General features: G+C 36.7%; 1 protein-coding gene across 2 annotated transcripts; it reads left to right on the top strand.

Moving 5' to 3' along the window:
- Positions 1-444: 444 nt before the first annotated feature.
- roq (RING finger and CCCH-type zinc finger domain-containing protein roquin) lies at positions 445-14,943 on the top strand. 2 transcript variants are annotated; one of them, XM_073987596.1, is made up of 4 exons: positions 445-696; positions 5,081-5,243; positions 5,479-8,805; positions 13,432-14,943. In XM_073987596.1, exons 2-4 carry the CDS (start codon positions 5,082-5,084, stop codon positions 13,753-13,755), a joined length of 3,813 nt encoding a protein of 1,270 aa, XP_073843697.1. In that variant the 5' UTR covers positions 445-696; position 5,081; the 3' UTR covers positions 13,756-14,943. The 2 variants fall into 2 exon arrangements, with proteins under 2 accessions (XP_073843697.1, XP_073843698.1); XM_073987597.1 differs by lacking the exon at positions 445-696 and adding an exon at positions 725-866.
- Positions 14,944-15,193: the final 250 nt, after the last annotated feature.

Raw genomic sequence — 15,193 nt, 5'->3', positions numbered from 1 at the left:
GTTTAAAAAATTGCATGAAAGTATGCGTCACTAGATCGACTTCCATAGCAGAGTAAAATCATAAATTTACTGTAGTGGGGAATTCTATTTAAGAACGCCTAATTTCATGAAATTTTATAATGAAATTCACGTTAGTGTGGACCGGGACTAAGAACGCCAAAATAATGGGAAAGTTTCGAATGAAACTCAGTAGTCACACGCGAAAAATTTGCGACGAAACTGTCCCATTATTTTGGCGTTCATAGACCGAGTTCCCCAATACAGCATTTTCATAAAATTACCTTAGTATGGAACTCGATCTGTGAACGCCAAAATAATGGGAAAGTTTCGTCGAAAATTTTGCGCGTGTGACTACTGAGAAAGTTTCAGCGGGTGGCTTTAAAGTTGGCAACTTTAGCTTGGAATTATCGATTCATTACTCGAAACTTCGATATTTTATCTAATTATCGAAATTTTTTCAATTCGATTTACAGATCCCTTATTTGTCATATAAAAGACATTTGTCATTTTTCTTTAATTTCTCGAAAAAAATACAAAAATACCTATTTAGACGAGTCTTTCGTCGATTTGAGTGAATTTTGTTTATTTAATTTAGAAATAATTCATTGTAAAATTGCTAACTGTGTGTCTAAATCGAACAAACTATAATTAAAAAGTTTTATTTCTGAAGAAAAGAGTAATATGTGCATTTTGAAGGTGTGTAAAAAAGAAAAGGACAAAAAGCAGAAAAGCAAAAGTGAAACGTAACAACTTTTCTTTAACAAAAAAAAAATTATAAAGTAAAATTATGCAGTATATATTAAAAAGTTCAAAGGATTTGATTTGCTATTGTTTTATTTCAATGAAATTGTGGAATAAATTTTAAAGTAATATATTTTAAAATCGAATCGAAGATTTAACAAAAAAATTACATCTGTTACTCATATTGGAAGCTGAACTTGTGAAATTTTTTTTTCGAATGCAACGCACGCAGCGCTGCGCTGCTGACGTTGATTACTTATTTTTTTTTTTTCAAATATCGTATTGTATATTTTTTGTTTTATTTGTTGGCATTTTGTGATTGTATCATAATTGTGTTACTAGTGCTGCTGGCTAATGTTAATAATACATAATGACGTTGTGAATCGATACTCTTTGTCTGTGGCATTTCTTTGAGATGACACCTCCCACCTCCCGCAATGGCACTGGCCGCAACAGAATGAAAAAAGAAAACACAAATCTTTTTATAAGTGGCCTACGCATATTCCTCTAATGTATTTTTTCTCGATTGAATACCAACGAATGAGCCAATTATTATTCTCTTCTATTTATGCACATATGTGAAGCTGTATACCTCTATATATCTTGTGATATATACGTATAGTTTCTTTTTTTGTTATGTCCATTTTATATGAAGATATAATATTAAAAAGTGTCGTTTGAGGATATTTTCTTATTTATTTACGTCCAGTAGTTTTTAGCAAAGTTTTAGTTTACTCCTCGTACCAGAATCAGCTGAGAAGCTTTTGTGTATTCTGCATTGCATTGTTTTCTTTGTATTATGTTGTATTACGGCAACCTACTGCTCACGACACTGCTTGTTGCTGCTCTTTTCTTAGGCCTTGTACACACGCTGCGACTTTTGATGCATGCATCACCATTTTTTTAGCGGTGTTGCAAAAAATAGTAGTGATGGAGGGAATGAAAATGTACGAAATGTATGAAATGTAAAATTTGATGACTAATCATTTAATTTATTAATACCATTTAGAATGTTAAAATTAATTAATTAATTTAATTTTTTGAATCGATTGGATTAATATTGACGTCGTTCGTTGCTCAATTTCAATAATTATAATTCTGTGAACACCCATATTGTCGGAGTTTTATTACCTGTATCTCGTAGAATGGAATAATGCTTGGTTTACATTACGAAATCCACTCGGTTTAAACTGTCAATTCCTTTGCGTATACGTCAAATGAAAACTCATCCGAAATCCATTGGATTTCATTTGACGTTTAAGCAATGGAATTGACAGTTGAAATCGAGTGGATTCGTAAAAGTAAACCAAGCATAACCCGAATGTTGCAAAATACATTTTTTACCTAACAATGTTTTTTCCAAAAATTTTGTTATTTACATATGTATTTTTACCCGTTTCAATAATTTTGGTTTAACAATTTATACCTACATGCATTCAACAATCATAACATGTATGTAAAATCGTACTTGTTTGTTACACTTCTTACAATATTACGAAAAAATGCAACCCTACAAGTACGAAAATGGTGATGCATGCATCAAAAGTCGCAGCGTGTGTACAAGGCCTTAGATAGATGAAAAATGTCATTAATCAACGTTCTCTGTCGCCGTCGTAAGTTGCTTACGTTATCATCAAAATTCAGGAATGATAAAAACTGGTGGTATTGTTTAAATTGCAAATGTGTATGTTCGTATATTTGTGTGTAGAAAATGATTTCAAACAAAACTCATTTTCGGTTTAACAATGTTGTTGATGAAAATATTTAGTTGACATAATGTACTTTAAAGTATATTGTGTGTACATTTGTATGTATCAGTAGTAAATGGGTATGTACGCTTTTCCTCATAGGATCCCCCAACTGCCCATACTAGCGTAATTGCAACGTAAAACAGCTGATAAATATACTCACATATGGTTCAATGGCGTTTTTGCCACAAGGACATTGGGACATTCAATAGAATTGTAGATCTCAAATCTTTTGTTGAAGTGATTGGAATGGAATAGTGTACGGAATCTCAATGGCAGTACTAAATATATATATGACGCCTCAATCATGCAGCTAGATAAGTTAAATGTCTACATACATAGCAGACTTTCTTCCAATAATATGAAAATATGGCTTATCTCTAGTTTAGTAAAAACTCTCCGATTTTTCTGCATTTTTTTCCAGAGGTAGATATTGTTGCGCTGATCACGGAAATGTATAATTTTCTTGGGGGACGGATCCGGTTACCCGGTTATTGGACCCGAAAGTCCGGGTACAAAACCCGGGTTAGACCCGGCTCTATTGAACCGATTGCTACAATTGGGTATCGTTGGAAAGCTCATGGAAATACCTATCCAACAAGTGGTTATTTTCAGATGGTCGGGTGATATAACCCAAAAACTGATTTTTGGACCCGGATTTCTCCATAAAACCCCCAAAGGTCGAAAATGGGCCCATTATGGGGTCCAATTTAATGTAAGCCAGATTGTAGCTCACACTTTAGCGTTTCCAAAATGGTGTTATATGTTGTAATACCTTCTCTGGATCCAGAGATATGGCTCTTAGAATCTCGACAACACGGTTTTTCCAAGTGGCTATTTATAGAAAAAAATTATAATTTAAAATAACATATTGTTCCCGTTCCCGCGATTTGCACCTGTCCATAGGAGAAAGTCTTAAGTCCACGGCCGAAGGCCGGCTATGTAAAGAAACATTTATAATTTAAAAAAAATGTCTTCCCGTTCCCTAGATTTGCACCTGTCCATAGGAGAAAGTCTTAAATCCCCGGCCGAAGGCCGTCCATTTAAAGAAAATTTATAATTTAAAAGAAAATTTTGTTCAATTTAGAAATTTAAAATTTCCCATAGACACCTATAATGTAAAGAAATGAGCCCTACAGGACCGAGTTCTCAAGATTCTAAGGGTCATATCTCTGGATCCAGAGAAGGTATTACAACATATAGCACCATTTTGGAAAGGTTAAAGTGCGAGGTATAATAATATGGAAAAATCCGGGTCCAAAAACCTGTTTTTGGGTTATATCACCTGATCACCTGAAAATAACCCCATTATATGACCATTTGTTGGATAGGTATCCATAAGCTTTCCAATGATACCCATTTTGTAGCAATCGGTTCAGTAAAGCCCGGTCTAACCCGGGTTTTGTACCCGGACTTTCGGGTCTAATAACCGGGTAACCGGTTTCCATAATCAGCGCAACAATATCTACCTCTGGAAGAAATTTCAAAAAAATCGGAGAGTTTTTACTAAACTGGAGTTGTTCCGAAAAAATCCGCCGCTAAATCCACTGCTGAAATGAGGGTCCCCATTTTGATCGATGGTGCCATTATATGGACCACCAACTACTCCAAGATATTGGATGTAACGTTCGACAGCATGCTTAAGCCATCCGCGCAAGCCAAAACTATTTGCGACAAGATCAGAAGTGGGAACAAGGTTCTCAAGTTGCTGGCAAGCAGAACTTGGGTTGGGTCCTACCGTCGATGACATATCTCATAGGTTAAATGTCTACATATCTGCTTTAGTGTATTTCTTCCATCTGAGAAATATGAAAATATACGCAGCTAAATCCACTGTCACACTGTTCACCACCATCAAATGAGACTCTCCCTGAACATTTTGGTAGATGGTTCCCTGATTGCTACCAATGACTACCTCAAGATATTGAGTGTAACGTTCGACGGCATGTTTTAGCTGTTTTCGACAAGATCAGAAGTTGGAACAGGGTTCTAAAGTCGCTGGCTGGCAGCGCTTGGATTGCCTCTAAATCCACTGTCACACTGTTCACCACCAACAAATGTTTGGTCGATGGTGCCTCCTCGTGACACCAGTTGACAATCTGGCCATCAACAAGATGTTGTCGATGTAATACCTTTTGGTTGTTACGGCAGTGATTATCCCTCCCACAATCAAGTGGACAAACTCCCCCCTTCAGACAGAGAAATCTTCGTGATGTGGAAAGAGAGAGAGAGAGAGATCTAATGTATAAGCTAGAAGCCCTGGAACAACGAACCTATCAAGTAGGCTTGATTAGCATTCACACTGATGTATTTGCGCTGGCAGTACAAAGGTGCGGCGTGAATTCCATACTCGGAGACCACCTCCTTCCAACACAGCAGAAGATCCGGACGATGCAGCCGCCTAAATTCATATTAGGCCCGAATTGATGTCACGATACCCATGACGACCTACATGTGTATTGCTGGAAGTGCTGCTGTGGGCCAATATCTGTCGCCATAACCGACTGATACTTTTTTCTACGCTTTTATAACGCCTACACATTTAATCTCTTTTATTTAAAATAACAAATTTTTTCTTTATTTCCTTGCAGAATGCCGTTTCAGGCGCCTTCGTGGACAGAATTTTATACCTGTCCCATATGTGAAAACGAGTTTTCAACAAATCAACGTTTACCCATAAGTTTAGGCTGTGGTCATACAATATGTCGTGTCTGTCTATCGACACTTTACAGTCGTCAATGTCCGTTCGATCAGGTGTGTTATTTATCTAATATGAACAGCCGGATACTATAATTTTCTCCACGAACGAATTCATTTGGTTTACTACCAAACTCTGTTTTTGATAAATATTTCATTTATTTTGGAATGAACCCAACAGTTGGTTGGTGGTATATCGACAGAATTCGTCCGCATAGAATTTTACAGAAACAGGCTGTTATATAATTATTAGTCTTTATGTAACTTATTCTCTTTTGTTATATAATTGCAGACATCAATAACAACAGATGTTGATAATTTACCAATAAACAATGCTTTATTGCAACTACTTAACTCAGGGGATGGCAATGATAATGGAAATGCCAGCAATGTTAAGGCCAACAGTAGTAGCAGCGGCGTCGGAGCCTCCACATCTAATACAAGTTCCAATACGAAAAACTCCACCAACACGAATAAAACATTTGGAGGCGGCGGCGGAGGAGGAGTTTCAAGCGAAAATGATTGTGCAGCAGGAGATCAACATATGCCGCCTAGCGTTCGTAACCTAAAGCCGGATGATTTAAAATCATATAAATCTTCTAAAAAATGCATCGAAGACCTTGCCCAGTATTTGAAATCATTTGTTACAAATAGCGGCAACCCATTGCTTACTCGTCCAATGCTGCGCAAACTGGTTACATTGGTCAACTGCCAACTAATGGAAGAGGAGGGTCGTATAAGAGCGGTACGAACGGCGAGATTTCTGGGCGAGCGGACTGTTACCGAACTCTTGTTGCAACATCAGAATCCGCAACAGTTGAGTTTATGCCTTTGGGCTGCTGTCCGTTCGCGCGGTTGTCAGTTTTTGGGCCCCTCCATGCAAGAAGAAGTCCTCAAGCTGGTCTTACAGGCGTTACAAAATGGGTCGGCATTATCTCGCAAAGTTCTGGTAATGTATGTTGTACAGCGTCTAATTGACAGCTCATTGCCAGCATCAAAGACCAGTATTGGTCATGTGGTGCAGTTGCTATATCGAGCAAGTTGTTTTAAGGTGTCAAAAAGAGAAGGTGACTCCTCGCTAATGCAACTCAAAGAGGAATTTCGCAATTATGAAGCATTGCGTCGCGAACACGATGCTCAGATTGTCCAAATTGCTACGGAGGCTGGACTGAGAATTGCTCCCGACCAGTGGTCGTCCTTGCTATATGGAAACACATCTCATAAGTCACATATGCAGAGCATATGCGATACATTACAAACACCCTCATCATTTGCCCAATCTGTCCAAGAGTTGGTTTTAGCCTTGCAGCGCACAGGAGATCCAACTAATCTATCTAGTTTGCGTCCACAATTGAAGCATTTGGCTTCTATAGACCCATCGCCGGAAAGCCCGCCCCCAACATGGCAAGAAGTCGAAAAGGCTTTGGAAGCTGTTCGTTTTGTTGTTCTGGGCTTAGTGAAATTCATGCAATATCACAGTAATCGTAAGGTGCAAGACTATCCGACACCACCGATGAATGCCAATGGCAAGTACAAGATAAGTCTGTGTCGCGATTTAACAGAAAGACGTATGTGTCCACGCGGCCCAAACTGTACATTTGCGCATTCTGCTGAGGAACGCCAGAGATATCGAGCTAAGCACCGAAGAACAGGGCCTGGAGACAAAAGCATGATAAGACCACATACAGTTGCAGGTGTTCCTGCTGGCGGTCAATTGGAGAATATTAAAAATGAATATTCCAAAAACCAAAGTCAGCATTCAACGAACAATGTGGTTCCTTCACATCCGCTGCAACAAACCCTTACATTGTCTAATACGATGGACAACGGCAACTCTCCAATTAAAATGAAGTCATCCCCCATGAGAAAATACTCCAATAATGAAACTAGTGGTGGAAACATTGGCATTGCTATGCGCCCCAACATGATGGATTCAACTGCATACATGGGTGAACTTTCTAATACAACATCACCCCTAAGTATGCAAGGTCCTCATAATGCTTTGCACTCTAGCCCCATACCCCAACATGGACACTTGTTGGGAATTAATGCACCTACATCTATAATAAATGTTCCACCCATGCATAAACATCCATCTAACTACGACGGCATGCCTTATGGAGCCATCAATTATGGTGGAAAATATATGCGCATGCCAAATATGGGTATGCCAATGCCTCCCAATATGCGTCCCCATAACATAAGAGGCCCCATAAGTAACAGCGGAATAATGACGGCAGGTGGTGCAGTTGGAGGTATCTCAGGACACGGCATTCCATCACCCAGATCTTCCGTGCATAACCCATTAAATGTAACCACCGTTGTAAACCCACCGAATTTACAGGGCACAAACTCAAATAAGCCATCAGGAAGTCCATTGCATAAAAATATCTTCAACAATTCGACCATGCCGCCGGTAGAGTATTTTAATTCCGGGCATCCTATCTCATTTTTTGGAAATGCCAATAACACTGAAGCAATGCCAACTGGAAGCGGAGGAGACATACCCATGAGAATGGCCAAAACAAAAATGCAGAAAGTTGCACCAAACACCATGTGGGATGTCCACAATCAACAGTCATGTCAACCACCACTTTTGAATCCTTCGGAATATGCACCTAACCATAATCAGCCCATGTATATGACGCCACCACCACCAACACAACCACATCAACTTTCCACTCAGCGACCACCATTAGACGCTAATGTTTTCTTCGATAAAAATCCACCCGAGTACAACAATAACAAGTCTACTGCCAATTTAGTAGATCCCCCTCTAAACATGCCGGAAAACTTCATGTTCAAAGGGAAGAATTTCCTGGAAGGATCGGGTGCTACTCTTAAGGATCCTGGTCGAGTAAAGAATAAAAACCCTGTGACGTTGCATGATAAAACAAATCCATTTTGGAATATTAGCAATAACAATGAACAACAGTCCAATAACAGCGGTGGTATTCCCTATATCAAAACAATTAACGGTGTAAATATTGAGCCGCCATCGCCGTCAACGACACTGTTTCGCGACAGGGAAAATTTTGTGCGATCAGACTCTATATTAGACGATGACGCAACAACATTTGATGTACCACCAACATCTACATCAGCATTAGGAAATAAATATGGACCCATTTGTCCAATGTACAAGGGTTTGGCTTCTTCGTCATCGATGGCTCAATCTACAAATAACAGCACAAACACATTTGTAGATTCTTGGAACGCTCTTATATCCCAAGATAATGATAACATGCTACCTACTTCCAATTCAAATAGGAATAGCAACAATGGAAACGATTTTACAGTATTCACTTTGGACAATAGTGATCCGTTGGGTATGTCGCTGAGTAAGCATGCAACATCACAATCATCGGACACATTTATGGATAATGTTGCCGATATTGCAGCATCAGGAACACAAACATCATCGCAGACTACAACAAATACATTCGTCGATAACTATGAAAATATGCAAGCTGCCCTCTCAAAACTTTCATTTTTAAATGATTCTACTGGTGTCGAAGAGCATGATCAGCAACAACAACAATTGAATCGTTTTTCTTTCGATCTCAATCCCTTGTATCAAATCTTGGGAGGAAATAATTATGAATCGGATATAACCAAGGCAAGTACATGCATATGTTGATATATGTATATTATTTTTATTTATATAATAACATTCGAGAATTGGTATATAATCATGAAAACGTCTACCAAAGTTTTCGATTTAAATAAATATATAATATACTTTACGATATCTCGAAAAGTAGGGTAGTTACATCGCACCTGTTCAACAAAAGGGTAGTAACTCAAAATTTTCTACTTTCAGTAGAGACAAAAAAAAAAAACGATTTATGTTAATGTTAAAGGTATAATACACAAAAAACTGTGCCATCGTAAAGATATGTTTTTACTACACTACACCACTGGATATATTTTTATTTCATTAAGTATTTGGTCCCATTTCTAACCATTTTTCGAGTTATTGCCATTTTGTTGAAACAAATGTTTGTTTTAGTAGAGAAATTATTTCGGCTGAAAAAATCGCGATGTAAATGCCTGAAACATGTGGGCTCAACTTGAAATAAGTCTCTTTTGTTGATACAGAGTAGTTATTCTGAGAAGATGACAATTGACTTATCGGTATTTTTTGACGAAAGAGTAGACAAAACAATGGGAGTTTTTTACAGTAGGTGGAGTTGATTATTATGTATCGTTTTTTGATGAAAAGTGAAAATTTCAAAATTTTGAGTTACTACCCTTTTGTTGAACAGGTGCGATATATGTAAAGTGATGGCAGATAGTGGTAACAATAGGTATTATATCCTCAGCTATTAGGTTGGAAATGATTTAAGACCCCATAATTTAGTGTCGATTTAGCCATGATTGTCTTGATCGCTCCACTCCTTCGGTTACTCTGGAGAGTGGTACTCCTTGACTCGAAGACTAGTATTCCATTGTGCTCATCCTGAAAAGATATAGAAAGGGGAGAGGAAGGGAGAGGGACAGGAAAGATGTAGGAGGGGAGCAGATATACGGAGAGTTATGGAAGAAAAATGTGATTAACTTACCATGTCTATGATGACACGCCCCATAGCCACTTAAGGCTCTTGCAATAATTTAACAGATCTGCGGGGTCTATGGAGGAAAAATAAAAGAGAGATACTATCACACGCACTCCAAACAGCCTGCCAGTATAGGAAAGACACAGTGTTTCAATCTCTTCCACATCGTCACATAGCCTGCAGTACTCAAGGTTGTTATCCTCCCATTCATAGATCTAATGCTGCAATGACCAGTAATGACCCCATACAGCAATTTTGATCTCTGATGACTTCGATACCTAACAACCAGGCATGTCTTGCCAGATCCTCGCATGTATATGTTGCAAGAGCCAGATCAAGAATCTTATAAGTGTTTACATAGATATTCATTGAAACTTTTGTCGCAATGCCAAATACAGTTTTTCCAAAACATAATTCTCTTGTATTTGAAAATTTTGCCGATTGCCGAACTCTTTGGAGTTAATGACCGATGATTTTTGCAAGTGAAAAAGGAAAACCCAAAATTCGAACCCACACAACCACCATCATGTGACCGATTTCGCCATTGGTTAGCGGCTCATCAGACATATCGGCTATAGAGTGGTTTCTCTGTCATCGATTTTTTTCTCTTTCAAATGCAATTTGTTTTTGTTCTGTTGTGTCTGATTGATTGAACCCTTAATCTAAATTATAATTATGCCCTCAGCCTTTAGACTATAAAGGGTATATACACATTAATGGTTTTATGTTTAGGCGAAATCAGTTTCAGACAATTTGGACTCGATTTAGCAATGTCCGTCTGTCTGGCAGGCTGAAGCACACGAAATTTCCAAAATTCGGCCTTCGTAATATTTTGGCCAAACTTAGTTTAAATTCGCTCCACACCTTCGGGTTCCTTCCCCCCAAAATTTTCGCTAAAATGGTGCACACGATACCTCTGGGAGTAACCGAATGTGTCCAAAACTTTGCACATCTTAATATTTCCTCCTTCGAGTAAATTCCACACAAATGTGCATCAGGTTGTGCTTGCGGCCCTTTCCACGACGGTACAATTTTTTTTGGGGCAAGTCCATACTTGCTGATATAATGCCGTAATAGCTCTAAATAACCTTGCCGGCCCCAAATCAAATCACTGATGAGTGGGCTAGTCCATGGCTCTTGGCATAATGGGCACTATAGCTCTTTTACGACGGCGCAATTTTTTTCGGGGGCAAGTCCATACTTCCTGAGATAATGTCATAATAGCTCTAAATAACCTTGCCGGCCCCAAATCAAATGACTTATGAGTACGAAAATTGATTATACCATTTGACCGAAACTTTGCACATCAAAAAGTTTATACCAAACGTACATCAAGTTTCACGAAGGTTTAAACTGGAAATCGTCTTAGGGTGCCTCCATCACAAAAGATCAAAATTTTTTGTGTGAGCTTAGTTTTAGGGCTGTTCAAGGATCATTGACAAATTTATTTATTTATTTATTATTCATACATAGTAATGCAAAAAGTCTTTAAGACCAAAGTGCGCATTACAAATAAATACAAAATATCTTGCTGATTAATCCATGACTAAGATAACATTATACAAAAATAAAAAAAATATAGTTTGCAAAAATAATGACAAAAATTAAAAGAAAAGGAAACTAGAAAAACGGCTCCCCAGCCAAAAAGAATGAAAGGTAATGAATTAAAATCCCATGTTAATAATAATGCACGTACTACAGGCACCGGGCTACGTTACGTTTAAATGTATTGGGTGAATATGCAAAACTTCGCAAGTTAAGAGGCAGGTGATTCCAAAGCCTTGCTACTCTAACAAGGAATGATCGATCATAGATACCGTACCAAAATCGAGGGAGTAAGATTTGTGGATTGCGTAAGAATCGCGAGAAAATGAACTTTGAATTTTTAACGAAAGTACTTCTTGTGGTCCTGATTTTAGCGATATATACAGGTATGTGATGGAAAACGATTCGACTCGTTTTGCCATAAATCGAAATCGTATATCTCTAATTTAGGTGAATATTTTAATGAAATTGACAATGGATTTTAAAAATATTATTCAAATAAGAACCGTTTGCGAAGTAAAACTATATATATCATCAACGGCACTCCGACTATATACGCTTTCGATTCGCAAATCGATTCGATTCGGTTTTCATCACATACCTGATAATGTTTTTCGTGGGCTAGTCCATGGCTCTTGGCATAATGGGCACTATAGCTGTGGAAAGGAGTGATTCACACCCACACAAAATTTGGAAAAAGTACAGTTTAACAGCTCGTCTCGGATCGTTTTGATTTTTTTTTTGCAACATGTTCTTCTTGCGTGCCCATTTACGACGGCGGAATTTTTTTTTTCGGGGACAATTCTGTACTTCTTTACAATTCTGGTACCAACCAAACTGGTTGGAACGTAAGATAACCATCGAAGGGATTTGGTCCAAACGTTGTACACCGTGTTATTTCTTACAAACTCGGATTATGTTCGATTATTAACTACATCGGACCTATCTTTCGTGTACCTCCCATATAAAGATTGGAAAGAGTACAGCTTAAAGACTCGTCTTGGATCGATTTTAATTTTTTTTACATGTTTATATTTCCCTAGTTACAACTTTACAATTGGTTTTAGGGTGCAAGTCCATGCTTTCTTTAGGTCCGAGGCTGAGGATATATCTCTGTCGGCACAGCTGACTGATACTTTTTTCTTTTTATACCCTACACCACCATGTGGTAAGGGGTATTATGTCTTTGTGCATTAGTTTGTAACATGCAAAAGGAAACGAGATCGACCCATAGTTCCTTTTAGGGATATACATAGAACCACTTTCTGAGTCGATTTACGCATGTCCGTCTGTCCATGTATTTTTGTACACAAAGTACAGGTCGCATTTATTGTCCGATTCGCATGAAAATTGGGGAAGATAGTTTTTTGGCCAAAGGACGAACGCTATTTATTTTGGTAAAAATCGGTTCAGATTTGGATATAGCCCCCATATATATCTTCGCCCGATTTAAGGCATTTGGTGCACGAAACACGCTATATATGTCCGATTTCAATGAAATTTGGAATGTGCGACAGAATTTAGTCTAGAAATAAGTGTGCCAAATTATATAGAAATCGGTTCAGGTTTGGATATGGGCCCCATATATATTTTCGCCCGATTTAAGGAATTTGATGCACTAAACACGCTATATATGTCCGATTTCAATTAAATTTGGAATGTGCGACGGTATTTAGTCTAGAAATAAGTGTGCCAAATTATATAGAAATCGGTTCAGATTTGGATATAGCCTCCATATATATTTTCGCCCGATTTAAGTAATATATGTCCGATTTCAATTAAATTTGGAATGTGCGACCGTAGTTAGTCTAGAAATAACTGTGGCAAATCATATCGAAATCGGTTCAGATTTGCATATAGCTCCCATATATATCTTCGACCGGTATAGGTATTTGATGCACGAAACACGCTATATATGTCCGATTTTGATGAAATTTGGACTATATTACGGAATTTGGTCTACAAATAAGTGTGAAAAATTATATCAAAATCTGTTCTGATTTGGATTTAGCTCCCATATACATATATTTTACATATTCACAGTGGTGTAGGGTATTATTTAGTCGGCCCCGCCCGACTTTGATCCTTTCCTTACTGGTTTTAACATGGCTAAATTTTCATTTTCTTTTATCCAAATACAGAATCCAGTTTTAAATAACGATTTATTGTGGAACAACGCCACACTCAACAATTCAAAACATTCAACATCAATGAATCTTGGTTTGAACAGTTTCTGGAGCGACGATGCAAATGTAACGTCCACTTCGGCATCGAATGTTACACCAACAACATCTAAAACGCTCATGAGCAGCAGCAATAATTTATCAAGACAACATCCACAGCAAAATCAACAACAAGAACAATGCAAATCACAAAAACTCGATGATCCCGAATTCGATATCACCGAAATTGTTGATAAAATGTGGCCAAGCGGTGGCGATGATAGCGGCATAAAACTAGAATAAAATGTGGTAAATATAACTAATTTATAATTTAGAACACTATTCATTTTGCCAGTTAGTCCACTGGAGGAAAACAAAAGTTATATACATACAACAACAACCAATGTCCCTTAATTCAGTTTTTCGCAGTGAGTGTATATGTGTGCGTTTAATTTGCAAAGTGATAGTGATAGTAGTAAATTAATTATGTGACAAGTTTTTAATTAATGAAGACAAAATGTTTTAATTTTTGTTTCTCTGTGATTCTTTTTTGTCTATTTGTGTCTCTGAATTCTGAAATAAGCCCAAAAAGGTCTAACCCCCCAATATATGCCCTAAACAAATCCTCAAATGCCTTTATCATTATACATATATATTGAAATATATATATAAAAAAATCAGTTGATAATTGTTTAAATATAGGCTTAATTTAAAATAAAAATTGTTGAGATTTTTATAGGAATTTTATTTATTAGCACCCTTCTCGTGTGTGTCTTTAAAATTTTTTAGCATTATTAGGTTTTTAATTTGTTTACGAAATATGTTTCTATATTTCGTATTAACAATTTTTAGTTTGTAAGCTATTTGGCAAACAATTCGAAACGATATTATTGTTGTTGTTGTTTATTAATGTGCTTGACGAATTGTATAGTTTTATAGATAGATAGAAGTAGTGCAAGAGTATTTGCAGAAAAATTAACGCTTATTATACACTCACTAATTCTACACCCCCGCCCCCTCTCTCATACACACACAAACACGACCACTCTATAAGTGTTTCTCAGCCTCATGAATATAGACTTGTTGGATAGAAGTTTTTACCACCATCCTTTATATATACTTCTAGCAGTATATATAATTATATATACATATATTTTGATTTACATATAACTATAAATCTTTGTACATTATTTACGAAATCACAGCACATGAAGCTTACAAATTGTAAAACATTTCTATTTTATTATTTACTCTCCAACCCAAATGGTTATCCAAAAAAAAAGAAAAAAACAACAAAACAAACAAAAACAAATTATATAAATGTATGTAAAACAAATGATAAATATATATTTCTTAAAGAAATTGAAATTACGCTATTTTGCGAATGTTAACTACTGAAATAAAATTGTAAAACTTTATATAAATATACATATACATATGTATATTATTATTGCAGACATTAAATTTATTCTAATGTGTTTATTACCTAAATATCTATTGTTTTTAATTTTGATGAAACAATTTGTCAAATTCAATATATATTATATATTTTTATAAAATCACTATGATGCGATGATGATATGTTATATTGTTAAAACAAAAACAAACAACATATATTAAATATAACACACACTAAATAATACAACAACAAACAAGAGAATGAAATATAAATAAAAAAATTACGATACGTATTTTACTCTTTTGATAAAGAAGTAACATTGAAAAACTACAAAATGTTGTT

The sequence above is a fragment of the Musca autumnalis genome, unplaced genomic scaffold (genome assembly GCF_047663935.1).
Source record: "Musca autumnalis isolate F117 unplaced genomic scaffold, ASM4766393v1 scaffold_4, whole genome shotgun sequence".
Classification (NCBI taxonomy): Eukaryota; Metazoa; Arthropoda; class Insecta; order Diptera; family Muscidae; genus Musca; species Musca autumnalis.
This window is presented reverse-complemented; position numbering and strand designations above follow the sequence as displayed.